Here is a 26,419-nt window from a genome sequence, read left to right as displayed (position 1 = left end):
AAAAAAAAATATTTTGCCTTCTATAGAAATCATTCATACTGATATATGAGATGAGAATATTTTATTTAAATTGCTCAAAAAATATCAATCCAATGCGTATATAGAAATAATTAGTAAAAAGCTAAGTATTATCACATAATTTAATGTATTACATTTAATGACTTTAATATTATAGCTGATTTAATTCCATAATAAAAAATTAATATTATAACTAACAAATATAATAATATGATAATATAATATCAATTAATAAAATAATATCATAATAATTAACCCTTAACTGGGGACGTGCGGTCTGTGAGACCGCTAGCGATGGATTTTCGGTCACCCCTATTCTATTTTTAGTTCAATTGAGTGGATTGACTCTGTAACTTCCTGTTTTGTGACCTTCAATACACGTGCACTTTTTCAACCGATTTCAGCAAATGCTTTTTTAAATAATTCAGTTATTTCTTTAGGCGAGCTTTTTAACACCGAACCTACCTGTTAGTGTCCCAGTGATAAACAAGGCTTAGCAGAGGACGCTAAAACTTGGGCCACGAAATATTATCCAATTTACTGATCCTATTATGAAGCAGTACTCCAGACACTTTTAAATGAAGCAGAAGTGATTTTAGTGATGAGGATATTTGTACAGATGATTTTTTCGATGAAAGTTCGTATTCAACTGTTTCTGATATGTATGTTCAAACATATTTAATATTTCTAGTGATAATGTATTTTGAAAAATTTATAAAATATATTAATATACCAAGATATATATATATATATATATATATACAGAATTTATAGGTTGATTTTTATACTAGTTCTTAACCTATATGTTTAAAATGCCCAAGAAAACCGTGTTATGAAAGTCACACAAGCCGATAAAAAAAGGGCCAATTTTACGCATTGTCATTTTTTTTCCATATAATTCTTGAATTTTACATTATATTGTCTTCTATATATCTTTATAAATTGTAAAATTAAATACGATTTAAAAAGTGAAAAGTAATATGTTTTTTCAAGAATATTATTTTGTGTAATATGTAATTTGAGAAGAAAATGTATGTTCCATCGCATTTACTTTTTGATATGATAATACATTTTGAAAACTTTCTAAAACATATATGTATATCAAGAGAAATATCTACAAAATATATTGGCAGTTTTTCATACTAATAGATTCGTTAGAAAATTTAATATGAGTATAAATGTAATGCTGTCTCCTAGACCGCACTTCCCCAGTTAAGTCCTAAAATTTCACCTCCCCAATTAAGGGTTAATGTAATAACATCATAATAAATTTAATTTTATAACTGAATTAACTCCATAATTAAATTCCATAATAATTAATTATCATAACTGCAATCATAAGGAGAATTATTTTCTTCTTTATATCGAAGTTTAGCATTTATAGAAAACTTTTGATACATTCAAATAAATTAAAACACCATACAGATTGCTTGAGAACCAAAACCAAATGAAGTCAAGTTCTTATTGTTTATCAAATATTTTCTGAAAGACAGCGTAGTCTATCTAAACATACTTTAATAAATCTAACCAATACCATTAATTATAAATCCTAAAACCTATGCTACATGTGAATACCATCAATATTTCGCTTACTTCTAGGATCTAATGTTTGCAATCCTTTTGAAAGTAGACAGTATAATTCTTATCAACTGTGACCACGAAATGCATAATGAATCAGATTAAAATAAATCAAATGCATATAAATGGAGAATACCGTAAGTGATACAAATGTTTTTATATACAGTATATTTAAGCCTTATAATAATATATTAATTTTAAGAGATATCGATTACGTCTTAACGGTAATATAATGAATGATATATGCAAAATATACATTCAATCTGCTATGATAATCTATTCTAAACAGAAATAAATTAGATTCAATTAATTATTTCACTATTCAGAGTGCATTCAACAAATTTAAATTTAAATGCAGGAAGAAGAAATGTTATATCACAAGAGTGATATATCATCAACAATAATGTTATAAATAGCGGCATGCCATTATAAATATTACATTTATGACACACAAATTTATGTATTATTTATATATTTACATCAACAGAACCAGAACATAACAATTTTGTCTTTCAAAAACCCTATAGAAAGGTTTTCTCTAATATTGAAAACCATATACGATTTTTGTATATATTTTTCAAGAGAGAAATTCATTCATTTTCAATAAAACTAATAAGCAATCCAGGTATTTATTTATTTGTCTATTGAACCTTGGGAATTAGGTGGGGTATTCTTTATATTTACATCAACATAACCAGAACTTAACCATTCTGTCTCTTAAAGAAAACTTTTCCCCTAGAAAAGTTTTCTCCAAAATTCAAAATCATACATTTATTGTATATATTTCTCAAGAAAGAAAGTTACTCATTTTCAATAAACCGAACAAGCAATCTAACCTTATTTATTTATATATCAAATCTTGTGAATTAGATAGGGTTGAATAGATTGCATTTAAAGGATTTGTGAAATGCAAAAAAAATTCAAATATATGTGTTTCGAATTCATACAATTGTTATTCAAAAGAAATCTGATGTGTAAAAGTAAATGTAATGCATATACAAGAAATAGCCCACAATCCTTAGTATTCAAAGAAATAGGAAATAAATCAATATAACGTATATCGCATATCGTTGCACCCATAAAGCCCTTTTTTGAAGAACAGAAACGTGAGTATTAGAATTCAAATAATCATACATCTCAGAGGCATTGCGTAATTTAAATACATAATTACCGAAAAAGGAGAGACTCGAAGGAACGGCGAATGATTGAAGTAAATACCACTAATAATGCACAGAGTAGCTTAAAGATGCAAAGCAACGGAAGCTAACTGTTTGAAATTCGGAAAACAATATTCACCGTTTCGTTACATCTCGTCGCTGCAGCTGCTTGAACTAAATTTAAATTTCCTTTGTAGTTAAAGTGCGAAAGGAAAACGCATTAGCTAGGGACTAACGAGAAAATGGGAAGTACTTGCATTTTAATTTTCGTTCCCTGCATCGCGTATAAATCCAAACTACCTTTTATAAAGCATAGAAGAACAACAGCAGCTGCACTGTTCCGCAGTTATTTCCAAAGCTAATTCTTTCCATTTCAAGACACGAGACTTCTGCAAATCTACGCTATAGTAAACACGTTAATTAGATAAGAAATCCTCTGTAGATGGTGTGGAGTACCTTGGGACGTAGTAAATTATACACAGGCTGCCTATAATAAATAAATATTCTTTTCGGATTATGCATTGACAATTAAACCGGTGGTTTATAAAATAACATATTTTAGTAACAATTGTCCAATGGAAATTTTTCTTTAGTTTTTAAAAATTATTTTGAAGGTTTTAATAAAGTCATTTTTAAAAAATCATTATAAATTTTAAAAGGCATATGAATTCGTTATTCGATGATTATGAATAAAGAATATTTTTACTAATGAAAGTAAAAACTGTTTTTTTTGAAGTGTTGGTTTGTAAAATATTATATTTTAGTGACAATTGTCCTCAATTTTCAATGGCGATTTTTTATTTTATAAACTATTTTTGAAAGTTTCAATTAAATTATATAAATGGTCATTATAAACTTCGAAAGGCGCATGAATTCTTTATTAGATAATTATGAATAAAGAATATTTTTATGAAGGTAGCATTTTACAAAATAACATATTTAATGACAACTATCCTTAAATTTCAATGGCGATTTTTAAGTTTCTAACAAATATTTTGATGTTATTAATTAAATTATTATAAAGATCATTGTAAATTTCGAAATACGCATACATTCTTTATTAGATGATTATGAATAAAGACTATTTTTATTAATAAAGGTAAATAATATTTTTATGAAGGTGGTGGTTTACAAAATAATATAGTATAGTGGCAATTGGCCTTAATTTTCAATGGCGATTTCTTAGATTTAAAAAAATATTTTGTAGGTTTCAATCAAATTATTTTAAAAATTCGTATAAATTTCGAAATACGCATTAATTTTTTATTAGGTGATTATGAATAAAGAATATTTTTATTAATGAAAGTAAAAAATGTATTTTTGTGAAGCATATATTGACAAGAACTGAGGTGCATGCTTTTAAAATCTACTATTAATGTAAGTAGAATAATATTAAATGCTGCATTTACTAAAAATTATTTCTCCATTTAAAATTTTCTATTAGATTTGCTCGTTTTGCATTACAATCTACTCTCTTTTAATTACAATTTAAAATTTTGAAACCAAATTCTTAATATAATCGTGAACTAAGGAATTTAAATTTTTTTCTTACATTATTTTGGAAAAAAAAATTTAATTCTCTCATTGTCGAATGAAAATGAAAAATAAATCACAACATATTTTATTCTAAGAGCTATTTTTAATTAATTCTGAAGAATTACGAATTAACTCTTTAATTAATCATGAAGCACATTATTTTGATACTTCAAAATTATTGAGACATTAAAACCTTAATAGAAAATTGAGGGCAAATAATGATTTTAAAGTTAATACGCGCTTTAACCTTAAGACATCTGAGCATTGATTATTCATATCACTATAACTTTAAATATCTGGAAATTTTGAAACAGAAACCCAATAGAATCAATTAATCAATATCGATTACAAACTAGATTTTAGAACAAGGTGTTACGACTTTTGCATTATCTGCCCTGCTATAAAATAAATAATTTGCTTTGAAATATAGACGCATAGAAGAAGGCAATTTTCTTTTGAGTGATTTCGATGATGAAATTGATTTCAGACTGTCTTAAGACATCAGATGTAATTGATTTTCAAACATCAATATTTCGAACTGAATGTTACAATCTCTGGTTATATGATGCAAAAAATTTATATATATATATATATATATATATATATATATATATATATATATATATATATATATATATATATATATATATATATATATTACAAATTATATAACTTATAGCCATTAAAAGTTGAACACTTTTATTTGAGCAAAATAATAACTGATGTGTAAAAATAATCAATTATATCTCAAAATAATACAGAGACATAAAATCACACAACAAAAGTGAAATATAACTTCCAAAAATATTTGCAATTTATGAAACGGAAGAATAACTTAATTTTATTATTCGAAAGTCTCAAGATATTATTGCAGCGATTCTAAGAATGAGTAATCTCGTATCCACTTTCATTGAAAAGAATTTCGCATGTAATCTTGGAAAATGGAATTTTTTTTTTCGTCGGACTTGTTTCAAACGTTTTCAGGTTTATTACACTCTGAATACCAGATGATTGTTTAAAAAAAATAAAAACTTCAATTATGTAGAAACCTTTTTAGAAAAAAAAAATGTGTAATCATGTAGAGTATGTTTTTGGTTAAACTTCTTCAACAGAATTCTCACATTAGATTTAAGAGAAAATTGTGCTTTATTAATTCCATGGAAAATGGCAAAAAAACTTGAAATGGAATATTTAATAATTTTTCCATGCAAACGCAAGACTTATTCTAGTTTAAATAAATTCATATGAGCTGTTGAAAGAAAAAAAACAATAGGTACATCTGGCATTCTTAAAATTGAATTTTTGTAAGTATACAAAATTATTAAAAGAATGAGAGGTCGTAATTCAAATGAAAATTAGATGCTCTTATTTTTTTTCTTTTATAATACTTGGAATAGTTCTGGTAAAAGTTATAAATTATAGATGAATCTAATTTTTATTTAAACCTTAATAAATTTAAAAATTCAGCGTCACTTTTATTTTTTTTTCTTGATATCCTTAAATATTTTTTTTAAAATGTTTCACCTTTTCAAAATTAATGTTTCTCTCATTTCTTCTTAATGGTTTGAAATGTGTATTTTAAGTGATATTTCAGAATGCCTCACGTTTTAATATTTATTGCTCATTTTCATGAAATTTATGGGGAATAGTTATTTTTTTAAAATTTTGTTCTATGTTGCAATAAGCTAATAATAATAATAAATAATAATTTAATAAGCTTATGTAATAATAATTTGTTGATTTAAAATACGGAAAGAATGTATGAAATTCTAAATATAGTTTTAAAAAATTCATTTTAGAGAACGACGAATTATTATTATAAGTTCTGATTATGTATTAATTTATAACAAAATAAGTTACTACGGTTTAAAATTAAATAACTAAGATTTAAAATAATCTTTAATATATATATGTCACGGTAAATTTGTGTTAATCTGGTGATTATGTAAAATTCCAGGTATTTTTTCATAATTACCACTAAACTTATTGGTAATTATGAATGATAACCGGTAATTATACATTATCATATGCTTGTTACATTTACAATATCATATATATATATATATATATATATACATACATACATACATACATATATATATATATATATATATATATATATATATAAGTAATTTTTTAATAATCATATAATTTAATTTTATAGAAAGTAATACTACTCATAGTGGTTGTAGGTGCCAAATGCACATTACTTATCATATAATAAAACTAATTTGAAGTATATTTTCTACTTTTTGCGTTATTCGCATTTCATTATTTGTTTTCTAAAATATGTACTGATAACAAATCTTTGAAATTGAAAATTGTGTTCTTTTATCATTTTCTGTATTAAATATCTGATGATAAAATTGAAATAAAAAAAGTTAAATTCACAAGGGAAGTAATTTATATATTAAAATTGTGAACAGGAAATTTCTATATCCGATTTCCAGCTTAACAGAATCATGAATAACTGATTATTTAAATAGATTTAAATAAAATTAGAGAAAGCGAGTGATGTTTTATTAGAAATCCGATTCAAGTCAACTCATTGTCTCATGAATGGTATATAACGTCAAAATGTATCTTGGGAGGTGAGGAATGAATGCATGATTAAGTTAGGGTTAAAAAAAGAAAAGCGCAGAAGATTCAAATGCACAATTGTCATTACATATCTGCAGTGGGTCAAGTGACCCTGAATGGATTGGAAAGGTTCGTTGCATTTTATGCTTAAGAACAACAACAACAACAACAAAAATCCAGATTCTCACCAAATTACCGATTTCCCGGTATTAAATGAAATATGGATCATAAATATTTAACAATAATTTTTTTTTAGTTTATAATTGATATTGAGGATGACAATGTATTTTCATCTTGTCACATTTACTCTACATATTTCTTTGCAATCCATTAAAATTTTAAATAATTTATCTCAAAAATTATTTATGAGTTATATTTCTTTCCCTAAGAGCAAAATGTTTTAACACAATAAGAGACGAAAATATAATTTTGAGAACTACAAGTGTGCAGCAATATTTATGGACAGGTTGAAAATGAAAAATGACTTTCCTCAATATTCATAATTCTATTATTATAGATTTTGCAATATGAATCTGATTACAATTCCTTATGCTTATATACAGGGAAGACATGAAATATGTTCGTTTTATGTTTGGATATATCTACAGTCAAGAAAATGAACAAGATACAGTTGAATTTCATATAAAGTCTTCAGAAGACATTCGGAGACAAATACGGGGAAAAAAGTAGCAAATATTATTGTAGATGACATTTTAGTGCTTCTAGAATGAAAACTTGTCAATAGTTAAGTTAAACAGTTGGAAAAAGAATTATTCAATAATTTATGTTCGAGGGATTACAAATGCATTTAGAGAAATAAATGATATACAGAATGAATATCATCGTAGTAGAGGTCACATGACACATTAAACAATTACAGCGTGCTGGACTCATCTTTCAACATTATATTAAATTTGTGAAGACTTTGGTATGATTTCTATTCATGATGAACACTTTTCTGGCGCCTTCTCTGATTTGCATATGGAACGCGAGTTCAATCCCTATGAGTTCATTTTAATTAGTTATTTTAGCAGATACATCTAAACACGGGAAGCCATTTTAATGCGACCTTGTATATTTTATAATGCATATATAGCAGTTTTTAAGCATATTTGCTAAAAACATATTATCATTGAAAATGCAAATTTCAGTTAAAAAGAATTCTAATTTTTTAATACGCTATACCTTGGCCATTGTAAAGTAAATATATGATTTTATTGGTCCTCAACTAAAATTAGAAGTTGAAGGAAATCATTCCAAATACCAAATGAGCTTAATATTTTCACTAAAGAATATTACCCTTCGATAAATTAATGATACAGTTAAGTTAAAAAAATTTTGCAATCGATTTCATTATTTCATAATTTATTACTTGATAGGTCCAAATAGAAAATGTATATAAACATTACCATGATAATATTTGGTAATTATTATTCTTATTTTGACTAGATGATGCTGATATCTATAACATATTCTCTATTCATCTTCTGGAAAAAATTCTATTCGTCTAAAAAAACTTTATATATTTTTTTTGTTTTTGATCTAAAATACAGGCCCAAAATCTCTAAGGAAATTGAACTACAATTTCATTTTTTCAAGAGTAAAATTGATGTAGGTAATGAAAAGTAATATATGCAATGAAGCATATAGTTTTGCAAACATTATCTAACATCAGATTTAATTTGCATAGAATTGTAAACATAACAAAATATGATTTTAAGGAAGATATAATGGTTTAAGTTTTTTTTTTTTTTTTTTTTTTTTTACTCTGGCATATAACTAAATAACCTAAATGCTAAAAAGCAACTTTTGTTCCAGAATTTTGAATACAAATTTTAGAAAACAGATTGCGATTCAAATTTTGGAAAAACCCTTAAATAAATATGAAAACATTGTTTCCTGCAATAAATCCAAAGAACCATTTTTTTTTACTTGTTTTTACTTACTTGTTAAATTCTCAAGTTAGAAATATAATGATTCTCCGAAGCCGAAGAGTAAATTATTAAAAGTATCTTTAACTAAAAAAAATATAACTTGCTTCTTAGCATGAGCTAATATAGGTAAAAATGGTATTCACAATAAATTAGCGTGTATGTAAACGACTAAATGCTGAAATTACATTTTCATCTTATTTCACGCAATATTATCTCTTTATCTGTAAAATGAACAGAATAGTGTTTGTATAAAAAATAATTATATCTGCATTCATAGAATAAACTGTTAATTAAACTACCATTTTTTAATACCCATTTTTTAAATGTAAGAATTAAATACGTTGTTGTCCATGTATATACAGCATTTTTACATTATTGTGCGTGACTAGGAAATAAAGGTATGAGACTTTACTGCATGAAAGCAATTTTCAAATTATTTTATTATAAAGGATTTATCAAGAAAAGATTATTATTAGGAAGCGCCTCTTTTGTGCCAGACATTCAATTAATAAAGAGAAAAAATTATCTATATATTCAAGAAAAACGAGTTAATTTTAATTATTTTCAAAAATTATCTATTAACTAATACGGCAGCTGAAAAATTATAGAAAGGAGCTTGAAATTATTGCTGTAAGATATGTTTGAATATGCTCCATGTTTGAATAATATTTTTGTTAGAAAACTTATAAACGTTTTTTTTTTAATTAATTATTCCTATTGTATTTTGCTTCCCAGTTTCTCTTATATATTTAGTTTAAAAATAACTAAAATATCTAAAAGTTTCAAGGTCTTAATACTTATTTTAATCATGTTACATTGCTAGTTCTAAAAGCAATTGACATAAAATATTTAGTCTTTATTGGCAGTAATCTGAATCATTTTAAGTGTTTAAATGGCTAACTATAAGCTCATAGGAAATACTATTTTCCTATGTGCCAAATATTCCCGTAGTCTTTTATTTACAGGTAACAGCCAACATGAAAAATCCTGTTTTTAATGGTTGTAATCTGAATTCTTTCAAATACTTGGTTGCCTACTTTAAGCACATAGAAAATGTACTTTTATTTTTTCTAGGCAAAAGATTTTACTTACCTAGATTAATTCCCAATGCATTTTAATCTTACGAACGAAAAATTCAAGGTTTATCCTTCTGATTTTTATCGATATACGATAAAGTAGAATACAGAGTTCATAGCCACAATAGTCCAATATTGGTCCTTACACTTCGGAAACCTCATACGTAAAAGAAGTACAAAAACAGAATATTATTATCCAAAAAGTTGAATTCCTTTTGTCTTTGACTATATTTTTTATTCAATGTATAGATATTTGTATTTCTTAGAATCGCCTTGTTTTTAAAATTTATTATGCGATCTTTACATTTTACTTCAAATGGATTCAGTAATTTTATCTTGGTAAATAAAGAAGCTGAATACTGTATCTATATAAGATTCTATAAATCAAAATATATGTAATTTCTATTTCAGTTTAAAATTAAAGGTACATTATGATAAATATGGCTATTATGGGAAAAAATGAGCTCCGTGATATATACACTCCGTGAATTTGGAATGCTAAATTATTAGTGAATGAGTAAACGCAGGAATTCTCATTACTTTTCTCGCAATTCCTTTAGTGCATCAAAACAATGCATTCTTGACAAAGTAACGCATTTTTGTGTAAGTAAAAAATTAATTATTTAAGACTTATTTTACATAAATAAATCGTAAATATTACTTCTTTGGAATTTTTTAAATTATTCGCTGATCAATATGTCTCTTCGAATTTTCATCTAACGCTTTTTTGTAGAAAACCTTCACCGAACTTTGTGAGAGTTTTTCTGAAATTTACTATAGAATGCAAAGAAATATCCTTATCCATTTCATTAATTAGTTTAGTATTGAAGCGAATTGAGAAAAAAAAATGTGGACCTCAAATTAAATTATTTGGATAAATGTGTACACCTATTTAAGTCTAAAGATTTGTTTCACATTACTAATGCTTGAAATGTGAATCGCGAATATATGAAGCTTCTACAACGTTTTTAGTAACAATTAAAAATTTTAATTATCCACGCAAAAATTCAGATAAACTAGCTATTTATTATTTTTTTTATATTTCACATTAAATTCCGAAATAAAATTTTCTGAATGACACATATAGCTTTTATTTAGATACAAATTAATTTTTGCACAAACTACTTCTTGGAACAGAATAAAGAGTAAATCCGTTGCATTTATAGTCGATATTGTTAAATTTCAGTCTAAAGGAAAAATATTTAGATAAGTTCGACTTTCAGATTTATTTAATATATTTTCATAATTCAAATTATCTTGAAAAGGATAAGAAAATAACTGATTTGTTTCTGCTTTATAGCTTATAAGCTACCAACAAGAGTAATGTATGTCTTAACCCTAACATTCCAATGAATATTAAGCATTTTAATCGGATAATTTAAATTTATAATTTATATTTACTTCATATCCCCGGTAACTTTTTTTCAAAAGAATGAGAGTAATAAAAAGCTGTCTTATATGATTTCTGTGTGGAGAAATGTTTGCTTGTTTCGTTTTATTTTTCTTTCTAGAAATAACACATAAAAGAGGTCAGTTAAGTTCTGAATATAAATTAAGTCACTTTTTGAAAAATTACTAAACACCTTTAATATACATACAGCATAAGCTTTATACCTGTCTTGCATGAATACTATGGAATATTTTGTTTTATGCTGTTCATCTATCAATAAAAAGATGTTTAAATATATGGATATAAAAAATTTTTGATTTACTTAATTTTTTCTATTATTACACACATTCTTATGAGATATATGAAGGTAAAAATTAGTAAATTTAACAATACGTGTGACCCATATAATTTCAGATGCTCCTACATTGAAGATTCATTAAAATAATCATGAGAATGGTATTCATTAAAGATGCCATCTTTATTGAATACTTAAGACAATAGAGGAAACCGATTTAATTTTTTCCTACTTATATATGCTTTCTCTTCAAATGTACATATAGTGTATTTAAATAATTCATATATATATATATATATATATATATATATATATATATATATATATATATATATATATATAAGATTTTAAAAAAAAGTAAGCAAACTTTTTTAAAAAAAATTAAAATATCTTTTTAAACATTCTTTTTTAAAAAATAATTAAAATATTTTTAAAAAAAATTCAAAAATATAATAATTAAAAACATTAAAATAAAGGCAAAACCTATCGTAACTATTTACCACTCACTTATATTTTATCTAATTAAAGAGGATTTTAAACCGTCTTACCATTGATGAACTGACATATTAGAAACATACTTATTTTCAATTCTAAATGATAATCTTCCATAATTGTAGCATTGGATATCATGCTCTCTTCTTCTATCAATATAATTAATAACAATCGGATGTTTTCTTATAATTTAATTTTTATCCTTTCTATATTCAAAAAACGTAATTTTCTTATAACATAAAATATAATTTATAAACTGACTGCAGCAAACAAAATCAAATAAATCAAAATAGTTAAACCGTTTGTATTTATCCCTCTTTCCTGTTTAACGGTCTGTTCTTCAAAAGAATGTTCTGAATTTTGGATTCATTTTCAGGAGTATTTATTCAAAAATAAATAAATAAAATGAACAAAAAAAATTAGAAAAATCAAACATCTTTACATTCAGAAAGGTGACACCATCTAGTTAAGTAAGCCATTTCATCTTTAAATGTTTGTGAAAAGAAATATTTTTTCATTTAAAGTAAAACGAGTCATTTCTCATCAAACAAAAGAGTTCTTGAAAATATTTTGTTCATAAGTACATTTAGCGAGTAACATCCATCGATGGGTTTCGTTGTTATTAAAAGCCCTTCCAAAATGACTGAAGGTAAAAAAGAAATAATAAAAGACAGCTATTATTTTAAGTACTCACTTTAATTTCTCTTTTAGTTCAAGATCCCTTGTCTCAAAATATATTCTACTTTATATCCCTAAAACGTATTGATTTCTATAAATATCGAAAGAATAAAAAGCAAAATCTCTTCCCTTGATTAATACAGAAAAACGTTGTTGTCCTGGAAGTAATTTATTTTCGGATTTTTTTTTTCTTTTTTCTGTAAGTTATAAAACATACATTTATCAAACCAAAATTTCATCCTCATTGAAAATCAATATGAAAAGAATAAAGAAAACTTTTTTTGAAAAAAAAATATTGAAAGAAAAATAGAAAAAAAAAATGTAGAATATGTCATTGTAGGTAAAACGTTATATATATATATATATATATATATATATATATATATAACGTGTTTTTTTTGTGCATAATGGAATGAAACTAAAAAAAAAATCATAGAGAAATCATCATCAAAGAGAAATCATAATTATCTCTAATTAAATAGTATGAAAAATATAAACTACCTTACGACACTTTTAATATATAGATGAAACAATTTCAGTTTATTTAATTTAGGAAAATAGTGATAGTAATAGTAAGTTAAATATATATATATATATATATATATATATATATATATATATATATTTCTTTAAAACAACGCAACATTTTTTTCTAAATCGCATTAAGTATCATCCGTTTCATTTATTGTTATTTCATTTAATACTGGAATAAAAGATAGTAAATTTATAAAAAATAAATAAATACAATATTTATTTTAGAGTAAAAAAAAACTATTAGTAACGTTTTATAATTTATTATGTTTTATATGTTTATACGGTTATTTATCAATGTCTCAGAAATTTTGTTTTTTAACAAAACATTTATGTCCTTTCAGATTCTTTAAAGAAATCATAGATAACAAAATAGCATCGGTATAGTCGATGTATATTACTGGGATACAACATTCTATTAAATATATTTTATATGGAAGTAAGTCAATCATAGTTACAAAGCTCAAAATTATATCAAATAGTTTTCAAAATTATTTTAGAAATTTATTGTCTAATAATATTTTTAACTTTATAAGTTACTGGAAAAACGTTTTTTGTCAGCCGAGTAAAATTTTAGACCATTCCTATTTAAATCATTAAAAAGTTATATTATGTCCATGAAAGCACCATATCATATAAAAACTTATGTTCTAATAACAAGACTCATGGCATTTAAACACACAACATAGTCAAGTTCTTTGAAAATACACATTTTGAAAATAAAGAAACAATGGACGATATTTTAAGATCTGACCAAATTAGCCTTAAATACTTGAAAATCATTTTTCCAGACGTTTAGTGAGAAAAAGCATGGATGGTACTTTACCTATGGTGCCGCAGTATCCTAACTCTATCAGACAGGTAACCACAGTCAAAACTTTAAAAATAATCCAATAGTCCTGCTTCGGTATTCCGTCACACATTCCTGTATGCTGCCGAAAACTCGCAGTTAAGAAATAACTATAGTACATCTTTCAAAGTAGAAGAGTATAAGAGTGTTCAAACTCTACAGACGTCAAAAGTGGTCCAACTTCAAAAAGCATAATTCCTAACCAAAGAAACGGTGCCGGGGTCTTTATAGTCCACTGTCATCGTCCTTTTAAATTTCAATAAATACATGCACCCAGTGTTTGCATTTGTTTTCTTCGACACAAAAGACGGGAGATTTTAGTATTCCGCCCGTCTGGACAAGACTCCACGCGGCTTCTGAAAGGAGATTTCAGCCGGAGTTCCCCCGGATCAGGAGTAGGGGGAAACTAGAGAGGGAGAGGTGCTCTGGATCGATTTGGAGCTCCGGTGCCGGTTTTCACTTGTGTGGGTTTCTTTCGGACCCCTTTCAAATACTTTTGTCACACATTTGATCCTTTGAACTTCTGAAACATTGAGCAGCATCAGTTTGTTTCGATATTTTACTGCTGGCTTCGGTTGCCCAGTAACTTTATCTGTTGTAAAATGATCAATGATTTATCCACGATGGCAACTACCTCACCTAGGGCAACTACTGGAAATGCTGTTATCCTTGCACTAGATATAAAACTATTAGACATAGATAAGAGAATAAAAATATATTTTAAGATTTCTTATTCATTGTGTATTTCACAAAACTGGAAAACATTCATATAGCTACACTTGGGAAATGAATACATTCATGGATTTAGAAACGCTGAAATAATTAAAGCAGCAGTTACCTTGGATTTACTTTTCTATGCAAAAAAGAAAAATCTGTTATAAATTTACAATTTAAAATTCTCTTCACGAAACTAAAACTTTTAATATCACATAGAATACCAAAAACTCTGAATGGTACCAAATAAAGAGAAAACAAATCAATAAATTTGTTCTTATTATTTTAACATACGTTTAATTTTTAAATTGTTTTTTTCATTTTATTGTGCTAGTTCTTTTTTTTATGTTATATGAAAAGTTTCCATTGACAGTATAATTTTTTATTGGCAAAAATCAACTATCAATAAATCGATAAAGTTTATCTAGTTTAAAAAATAATATCACCAATGTGGTAAGAAAAACTAATTATAAGATTGTGTAATAACTATTATATGAAATTATGAAACGAAGACGAAACGTACCCCTTTATGAAAATAAAAGAACCAAATTTTTGTTATTGTACTGAACTACAAAATTTTTTTTTATCAAAACCCTAAAAGTCAAATGAAAGTTAGAATTGCAGGAAAACTTAAAATAATGCATGAAAGAATTGAGATCTGATAAATATCAACAGAAAACTTTTTAGAGTACTCACTAAAATAAAAGTAATTATCAATATTATTGAAATTCTACTTGGCTACAATATTTATATCAGTGTCTCCCGAAGTTGCATTTTTTTTTATCTTCAAAGTTTTGATATTTAGTGTACCAAAATTTTGTTAAGAATTTTATTTTTATTTTCATATTTAAGTTAATTTAGGTCACGAAAACTTCATCTTTGCGTAAAATGGGGCATCGAATTTTCTATTTCAAAAATGAACGCCAATTGGGAAAAATTCTTTCCAATTTTGATATACATGAAACTACCATATTAGTCCTCATCTAATCACTTCATTGTCTCTATCACTGTATTTCAAACCTATTTTTAAAAGAATTTGGTATATCTACATCATCAAATAACATTAAATTAATTACTTTTCTTGAAAAGGAAAGTTCTTGAGTTTACGCTTTATGATGAGATTTATTTCTTTATTGAAGAGATCAACCTTGTATTAATGATTAATTCTATGAGTGTTTTAGAATAAAATAATGAATTGAGTGATTATTTCATTTCTTTACCTCCTCAAAAAGAACATTAAGCTTTCATTTTTCAAAAGATGATGGCCATGATTTTCCCTCGTTTTTACACATCCAAAGACTCACAAACGTCAATAACTGCAATATATTTGAAAATGCTGCTTCTTTTGAAATTCAATAAAAGTTATCTGAATTTTTTAAAAGTAAAGTTTCAATGATTGATTCTAAAAAAATTGAAAGATGAATAATAAATTATAAAATTCTTTTCTACAAACAGCCATCTGCTGAAATTAAATATATTTTCATTGCATTATTTTTATTTTTTTTTTTCATTACAGAAATTAGAGGCCATTCATCAGAAAATGTATCAGATAATAATTCGTCTACGAGCAAATTTTTATATTCTGGATTGAAAATTGTTATATTATTTTCTGAGGTTTTTAAATATTTAATGCTGTTTATTGATCATTTTTTAAATAGAAAGGATTTGCTTTCTTTTGATTTGGAAAGAATTTGCGATACTTATGTAACGAATTAAGATTATGCAGTGAATGTAAAACGTTTTTATACGTTATCTAATTTGAAACTCTTTATTTGTGTGCTATTATCTGAAGATAATATCTCATATAAAAATAATTAATTTAAATGAATAATAATCTTAAAATATTTTAGCTAGCATGATATAGAATAAAACTGAATCTGTTAACGATTGACAAAATGACATTACGTGCAAAAATTGATAATTATCATCTTTAAATGCATAATTTTTATATGTAAAGATTTCAATAATAAAGTAGCAACTTTCCAATCCATTTTTTTAATAAATTCAGTACGATATCAAGCAAATAAACAGGAAATACCTACGTTTTATGTTAATGAATAGTCATATTCAAAGGGTTGATAGTAGGGATCAAAAAGAACAAAAATTGCGATAGAAGGTGATGTTGAAAACCTCTATGAGAGAAAGAAAATCACAGAAAAGGAATTATCAACACCTATAATGGACCATAAGTTCGATGGATTTGATCACCACGCTAGTGCGCCGTTTGAATCTCATCAGGAGTTAAGCATCAACGTGCAGGCAAGACTCCTCGTTGATTATCTTTGCTACCTGAATTCATGGGGGCCGCGGTGGCCTGGTGTTAAGGTCTCGGCTCGCAAGCCATAAGGCTCCAGGTTCGAGACCCGATTCCACCGAATAACCGTCGTGTAATGGGGTCTGTTGCACGTTAAATCTGTCGGGGCCAAACGTCCTCCAGCTGGTGTGGCGTGGTGCGGAGAGGGGAGGGGGGTGCCAGCTCAGGCGTCGTCCTCGTCATCTGACCGCGGTTCAAAATTACGAGGTCCGTCCCTAAATAGACCTAGTGTTGCTTAAAACGGGACGTTAACATAACTAAACTAAAACTACCTGAATTCATGAATGGAGTAACGTGCCTTGTTTTTCTGAAATACCCTTACATCCTCCCCAAATTATTGCAGGTTATATCGGTCACAGTGCATCAATACATGTGGTTGAAGATGAAGACTCCCCTGCAGATATTTCCCGAGTGTTGAATACCACTGCGATGTTACTTACCTAAAGATATGAAGTGGGCAAACGGGTTTAATTAGTGACCTTCACATTCATCGAATCATGTTCATGTGATTTTTTCCTATGTACTTACTTTTAATCACTCGTTTTTGTGACAGCTATAGACACAATGGAGGATCTCACGGTAGATCGTCATCGCTGAAGTAGATATCAAAAGCATACAGGATATCAACGAGCTCGTACGGACATCGTTATTTCGTCGTTGTAACAGCGGTTGATACTTCCAGCAGCTTTTGCAATAATTAATCAAGCAAACCTTTTTCATTCTTATTATTTTTTGTTGAGAGAAACATCGGAACCTGTATGAGAATTTCATAGTAATTTTGCTACTAACATACCTTTAATGTTTGTTGCTCTACTGTCAAAGTCCCATGTATAAATAAACACCTTCTACAAACTGCTTTGATTTGTACTGACTGTTGTATTTGCTTTAATCTCCGTATAATTTCTGAGGATGGAGTGAATTTTTACATAAATATTTATCTCTTTATCTGAATAATATTATTACATAATATTTTTGCTACAAAACATCAAGTAATTAAATATAATCTGTATTTACTTTCTTCGTGTCTTGGCAATAAAACTTAAGTTCCTACTCTGTTGTCATGATTTGAATAATTAAATTTAAATGATATGATAGGTTTTTAACTGAAATTAAGAATCAGATGAATCGTCTCTTATGGAGCACATAAAATTAGTAATTTAATCAAACACATAAAAATGAAGTGTAGGACAGGACGTTCTTTAAAAATTAAATAAATGATTTCCATAAACCTATTCTTATCCAATTGTATTAAAGATATTTCAATATTTCTTTTGAAATTTGGGATATATAATCCAATTCCAAAACTGAAAAGAATTGCATATATTAAATTATTTTAACAGGTGATGTATTTTTTTATTTTATTTTTCGTATTTTTTATATCCTTCTACTTTAATGGATCTTTTTACGTGACACTATTCATATTTGTAGTCGTGGTTTCCATCAATTCTTCCAAAATCGTGATACGAATAAGTCATATAAGAAATATTTGGATTGAATTTGGCCGTAAAAGTATTTTTCGTCCAGACAAATCTTTTTTTTTCGACAAAACATATTGAAACTAAATTTTTGCGCTATGCGTCTGGGGTGCATTTCCTAAAAATATAATAAAATTTATCAAGCATGGAAATGTATTATACTAAGTAGTTATAAGGAAGATCTCTGATCTTTTATTCCAACAATGTAGAACAATGATCATGCAATACAAATTATGTAATTAAATTATGATAGAAAGAGGTTTAAAAATTAAGAAACAATTTTAAATTTACAATTTATAATTCTTTAATTAACATTATCAGTTTAATAAGCAATTTGTTATCAATTTTATAGATATTATTTTTTTCACTTTACAAAAATTAGAAATTAAAACGCATACATTGGATTAAAAAATTGATTCAGTTTGATTCTATAATGTACTTCATATACTCTTATATTTGTCCATAAAAACAACTACTTTTATCTGAAATATTGCCAAGTGTTCGACATGATTATATTTCTTAGCTATGACTGCCAAAAAAACAAACAAAAAAACAGCAATATATTTTCAGTGTTCCACATCTGTGTTACTGCACTATAAGTTTCACACTCTATCATTCACAATTTATCAAAAATAATAATTTAATTTATCATTTGGAAATATTCCAGAACATTATTTTGTTCCAAAAAATTTAAGTTTTTGAATCTTCAGATTCTTATTAAGTATTTTTTTTCACACAATACAACAAACTACATTCAATGAAAATGTAAGATTATAAATTGAAATACCACTTCAAACTGTAAATATTGCAAATTTCTTCATTCAACATTGATTTCGACATACTTATCAATGAAATTTTGTTTTTAACATCACAGCAAATTTTATCGCATTATCCCGTATATGGATTATGCTCACATATTTATTTGAATTATTTTTTGATATCTACAGAAAATGCATTGAGGCCCCGAATAACAAGCAATTTACCTTATATAGCATCATTAAAAAATAAACTACACCTGGTTATAATTCAGCATGACACATAAAACTCAAATGGATACTCTCAAGTCGTAAAAATCCTTTATAGCAATGAATGAAAAGAAATGCTGAATAAGGATAATCGAAAAACATTGGAGCTTCTCATGATCTCTAAAGCATAAAAGGATATGGAGATATTCCCAGATGCATCTTAAAAATATCGTTTGACACCGGGGAATAAGCTCAGGATCCATTTTGAGAGCACCTAAAGAAGACATGCCCTAAGGCTTTTCGCATTTCGCAAGACATAGCTTCGAACTCAAGTGAATGAAATGAATAGAAATAAAGCATTCTTTGTTCAAATATGTCCTTTCTATTGACGGGTTTGTGCTGTTGGAGCTTTGGGAGTCTGAAAATTTAATAAAGGAAAAATCATTCACATGGCACAAATATCATACTCATCAGGTTTAATTATAAAAACAAGTCCTTCATCTGAATTGATTCGAATCTGAAAATGTTCTGAGCACAAATTTTGATGACATTTTTGCAGATTATATATTATATAATTAAAATATTTACAGATATAGTTGAATTAACTAATTCAACTAAATCTTTGTAATCAAACATAAACATTTTTAATTTAGTTTGAATTATGTTTTTGTTTTTTTAATTCTATAAAATAATATAGTAATAAAACTTTTTGTCAAACTTGTAAGATTAGGTCCGATATAATGTTTTAAAGTAATAATTCTAACTTTTCTGAATTAATATTTTTATCTGAAGTTCCTAATGAATTATGAATAAGTTTTTGATATAATATTTTGTATAAATTTTTATAGACCTATAAAAATATCATTTTTATGCAGTGCGTGTAAGGTAATATTTCAAATAAAGAAAAAATATGACAAATATCTTGAATTCCACTCCTAAGAGAGGAATACTGTTCAAATAAACCGACCGGATAAAATCGGAGAATACATTTTTATATATATTTAAATATCAAATTGAATAACATATAATCTATACTTATATAAAGCTCAATGTGTGTGTGTGTGTGTGTGTGTGTGTGAGTGCGTGTGTGTGTGTGTGCGTGCGTGTGTGTGTGTGTGTGTGTGTGTGTGTGTGTTGGCGCTCTACAGGCTAGACCGTTGGACCTACAGCTACCAAATTTGGCACATGCGTATCTTGGAGATCGGGAATGTGCACCTGGGGTCCACTTTTTTGGAATTTTTAATTAGAATTTTAATTATTAATTAAAAACTAACTTTCCCGCCAAAAAACACTTTTCATTTCCCCACCGCCAAATGAGTAAGGCTTCAGTTTTTTTTTTTTTTTTTTTTTTTTGTCCCACGCTAAAGAGAATAGGCTTAAGAAATTTTCGGCAGATTCTTTCAAAGGATTCTGTTTATTTTCTTAATGTTTGATGCATTTAAAATTAAACATTGTAAATTAATCGATCTTTTTTTTACATTCTGAAGTACTTTTGAATTGAAATAAAACAGAATAAAGGAAATTAAAAATTTCTAATCTGTATAGCGTTACCCCAACTGAAGTAGAAAATTCTCGCATTTCTGTTACCATAATTGGCTTTGAAAATTCAAGCATGAGCATTGTGTTCTGATTGTTGACAACTATTTTCAACGGATACGGACTTGGTTTTGAAGGTTTAATATGTTTTCGACAGATTATTTCAAACGATTCTGTTTATTTTTTTAGTGTGTGATGAATTTAAAACAATACATTGTTAATTAATCGATCTGCTCATGATGAATCTGAGATAATTTTGTGAAAACTTCTTGAGATATTATAAAAATTAAGAAAAATATTCTTTAGTGCCCATAAGGTTTAAATACTTAGCGACTATGTTTTCAGTACTCATATTTAAAAAAAATGCTTCGTTTCAGTAAAAAAAAAAAAAAAAAAAAAAAAAAAACATTTATTGCAGTTTAATTATTTTCACTTTAATTTAAAACATAAATTCTACTGGAGCTAACAGAGAATTAGAGAGATACATATCACTTTATGGCTGAAGGCCTTTATAATATTATGAGTGAATTATATGACTATTAAAATTTGAAGTTTTAAAATATTTTAATGAAGAAGAATTAAAACGGGAGTTCTATAAAATATTTAATTATTAAAATTTTAACGTGCAATAAGATTGGCGAACCGGCTGGTCTCCAAAGGCGGCTAGTTTTTAATAAATGTATTAATTTCAGAAACTATTAACAAATGATTAAATTTTAGAATTGATTTCAAATTTCAAGTTGTCATATATTTGGTAAATAAAAATAATTACTTTTTTGTCACGTTATGAAAAGCTCAAATACTTATATTTCAAATTTCAATATACTCAATTTCCAAATTTGAGCGCAGGAAATAAAATCATCACTAAGCACGAGGCTTTTAATTTATTTTATAATTCAAGTGTAATGATATATTCATTAAATAGTTAATTAGTTACTATTTCTAATGTATCATTGATGACTGGAAAAAGAACAACAACAAAACGGATGAAATGTAAAATGATATAGGTCACACAAATATATATGGATATGCTATTCTTTGCAAATTCTATCTTTCAAGCCCTCTGTAGCTCCCTTTGAAATAGATTAAGACATTTTTTCTAGGCATTGTGTTCTCTAAAATATTAAAACTAAATACACATAGAAATTTTAATTTAGAATTATACATTCATGCCTTTATTTTTTTAACAAAAATCTTATATAATTCTAATTCGCAAATAATTGCGGAATAATTGCCAAATTTTGATACAATAATCTGAAATGAATTACCATTTACATGTTGTATAATGTTTTAATTGATTAATTTTGGAGACAATCTATTTTACAAGAAATGTTGGTGTTTAATCACCAATAATTTTTTTAAACTTAATTTAATAATCGCGATTCCTCAACAAATATAGTTTATCATCAGATTATGAAGGAAATTAAAACAATGATTATTGTGTACATCTTCTGTTTATCTAATGTATGAATATTTAATGGAGAAAAGTTCCATTATACTAACAACTCAATTATTATTCCGTTATTATAAACAACTTAACTGTCCTTTTCCTTATTTTTTTAATGATGGTACTATAATTTCTTTTTTGTCAATTCTTATGTAAACTTCGGAATTAGTAAACATAATCTTTTCCCTTAATTTTTACAACAGAAGAATATTATACGATAAATTATTCGATAGAAGAAATTCAATAAAAAAATTAGCATCGAGATTTCTGTAAAAATAATTTTTTTTTTAAGTTTAAAAACGCATAAAAATATCTAATTGTACTGAGCATTTTTTAATTAAATCGTAAAAAAAAGTTTTTTATACAATAATTTCAAAAGTTATTGCTGTTTCAAAGCAAAGTTTTAATATTATTTAAAATTCTAATTTCAAGTAATGGACCCGATTTGTACATTGTCACCTTCTAAAGAATATTTGTGTTGATATTCCTTTGCTTTAGTTAAATGCTGTCATTTGCTGAGCGTCAAAAGATTAGAAAAACAATTAATATGCAAGTCTTATTTCGTTTAATTTTAATACAGAATACCATTTAAAAATTAATTGAAACAAGAAATTTTTGAGCTAAGATTTTTGACAGCAGTAAATACAAACTATAATTTCACAAAGAAAAAAAACAGGCTGATTTAAAAAAAGTCTAATAAAGAATTAAATGAATGTAAAAGATACTGAAAATGAGAAAAAGAAATGAAGATAAGGAGTTTGCTCAAAATATAATACCGATTTAAATTTTAAGCATTATATTGGCATAAAATTCAATTTATTAATTTAATAATAAAGAAAAGTATGCACTAACATAATATATTTACACATAACGCAATCATGAAAGTTTAAACTTTTAGTCACATATTTTAGTATTTATAAAATATCCTTAAATTACAAATAAGGTAAGTAATTTTGAAATTTCAATTAAATTGTTTATTAATTAGAGTGAAAATAAGTGTAATGAACAAATGAAAACTTAAAACATTTTTAAGCTTTATTTATTTTAAAGAAATTTATAATTTTGATATGGACAAATTTGCTGTAAATGAATATTTTAATTGTGTCTAACAGAAATTTATAGGACTTCTTTAAACAAATTTACAATTAATAGGAAAGATTGCGTCATATATTTTTTTTATAGCAAGGACTAGTTTTATATTAATTGAAAGACTGATTCTGAACCTGTATACTATACATACATACACTGTAATTTTAAACGTCACTTCGTTTTTAAATTATTTTAATCAAATTTGTCAAAATATGCGTGGAATTATTCATAAAATTAAAAACATATCACTATTATTTCTTTTTATTAAAATTTGAAGAAGATTTAATGCAATGCACGGTTTAATTCGAAAGGACGAACATGTCTGCAAATTTATATTTTTTCATATTAAGATTTCGTTCCCAAATATAGATCAAAGAAATTGTTCCTTTAAAAAATCTCTTTTGAAATCCATTACTCCGTAATATTTCAGGAATACTGTACATATAGTTATAATTGATACGCAAGATTTCATGAATTTAATATTTCTACATAATTTAAGTCGTATATAATATCATTATTTTTCAGCTGAAATCTGTCAAATTCAGGATATGGATTTGAAATTTTATATTTTTTTCACAAATCTAGACTTTACAAACTTTTTTAGAGTGTTTATTTTTCTCTTGAAATCGGATGACACACCACCGAAATATTGTCAGAATAATATTTGATGGGTATATTTTCGTAATTTTTTTATACATTTATACTAGATATAAGCAAAAATTTTCTTGAATATTTCTGATACACTTTGATTGGTTGATTCCTCAAGAAACAAAATTTAATATAATGTATATATTTACTATTCGAAGATGTTTTTTAAAATATTTTGATGTTCGAAGAAACTTTCTGATATTACTCTTTTAAAAAACTTATTCGAAGTTTTCAAATTAATGTAACAACAATTTATATCTGAAATGTATAGATGTTATTATTGTATCGGAAGTACAAAAGAAAATATTTATTTACTAATTCTTAAGGATATTATTTGAAATCCCTTAGAATCATTATAAATATAAAAATAATAGATCAACAATTTAATCCTGCGTATGAACATTTAAGGATGTGTTAACAAGGTAATCAATATATGCTTATAATTTCAAATGAAGTATTTTTTAAGAATATGAAAAAAATGGCTCTTTTCAAATTCAGAATTTATTTTTCAAATTTTAATCAAGAATTATTAGAGAATAGTTATATCAATAAGTTCAAATATTTAATACATGCATTCGCAATCGTCATATTGCTTAGGAGAAGGAAAATAAATATGAATGAATGACAATTCAGACATGTCTTCACATTTTTCCTGGATAGTTCATTTTCTAGAAATTCTCTAATGTTGCCATTTAATATATGTAATAAAAAAGAAAGAAATATTACAGCTCCTCTGGAATTCACAATATTAAAAATTTTTAAGGAAGTTAAATTTCTAATTTTTTGCTAATTGGTAAGCACTATTCTTATATTTCCTGGTCAGAATTTTAATAGCTGTTTGGGAACATCTATCTATATAGCTTGCAAAATATCCATGATTTTTCTGTGGTTTAGTAAATATAGGCTCCTAGAATTTCTTTTTTTAGTTCCTCGATATTGCATTGATACAAAAAGCAATTTGAGCTGCGTAAACTAAAGATTCTTGACATTCTTATTCTATTATTTATATCAAATGATATCAGATTCTTTATTTGCAATCTTAGGTTTACATCTTTTCGCTGCAACATATCAAATTATTTGTTACTTTCGATGCCAGCATCAGTTTATATAATAAAAGTGTATATACCTATTTCTTCACTAAAGATTGTTTTAACTTCTTTCGCTTGGAAAATTACTACTATGCCCTAATAAAAATGTAAATAAATTATTATTTTTAAACGAATGGATTTAATTATTTTTGAAGCTATTACAGTGTAAGAAAATAAGAATTTTCCCATCAATTAAAGCCCATGGTCCATCCATCGATGCAAACGACTTTAAAGTGACAGCAGGATGAATAAGTCTTTTATACGAATTTATTTATAACTTGCAGCTTCGTTTGTAAAATTACTGCTTGAGCTTAACAAATTTTACCTAAACACATACAGGCGTCTCATGAGCGTATGTTTTTCTTAAATGGATAATAAAACCATAGAAAACCTAGAGCTTGATTTGCCTGCAATTATTACTTGCAGATATATTATTTTACATGTAATATATACACAATGTTTTTTACAAATCATGAGTTATTAATCAATTTCTAAGCCATTACATATAAGGATATATTTCTAACTAGAAAAATGTTGTAAAAGACGTAAATTATTCTTTATGTTGTTTGATTCAAGAAAAACACTATTTAAATAACTGCTAATTCTAAATTTTTCGCAGTCCATCAGAACAATTAATCATATTTCATAAAATAATTTTGATAGGTTAAGATTTAAGTCAAAAATGTGATTAATGAATTATGAAGCTCTTAACTACTCCAGGGAATTTCATTCTGTCTATATGCTTCTAAGAAGTTTCTGCAATAAAAATTACTTTCTTGAAAGGGCTTACTATTGGATAAAATAAAGGAAAATCGCAGTTAAATATCTCTGTCTGCTTTTGATCAAAGAAAATATTTTTCTCTTTAAACTTTTATTAATATCTTAATGAAATAAATAGTATACAAGATAAATGTGTAAAGATTTATATTACATTCTCATCAATGTATTAATAAAATGAAAAAATATAAAATATAAACATTAGCGTAATTCAAAAATATTTTTAAATTTGAATTATATTCTTGTTTCTA

At 26.1% G+C, this 26,419-nt stretch overlaps 1 protein-coding gene across 2 annotated transcripts in view; it reads right to left on the bottom strand.

Annotated features, from left to right (window-relative positions):
- Positions 1-14,451, bottom strand: part of LOC129961685 (synaptogenesis protein syg-2-like) — a 386,666-nt gene extending 372,215 nt beyond the window's left edge. For both annotated transcript variants that reach the window (XM_056075219.1, XM_056075220.1), the window contains exon 1: positions 14,092-14,451. In XM_056075219.1, the coding sequence (XP_055931194.1) occupies positions 14,092-14,236 (145 nt within the window). In that variant the 5' untranslated portion in view covers positions 14,237-14,451. The remainder of the gene's footprint in view (positions 1-14,091) is intronic.
- Between the last annotated feature and the right edge of the window lie 11,968 nt (positions 14,452-26,419).

This window comes from Argiope bruennichi, chromosome 2 (genome assembly GCF_947563725.1).
Source record: "Argiope bruennichi chromosome 2, qqArgBrue1.1, whole genome shotgun sequence".
Classification (NCBI taxonomy): domain Eukaryota; kingdom Metazoa; phylum Arthropoda; class Arachnida; order Araneae; family Araneidae; genus Argiope; species Argiope bruennichi.
The sequence above is the reverse complement of the archived record's forward strand: the minus strand, read 5'-3'. Positions and strand labels throughout refer to the sequence as shown.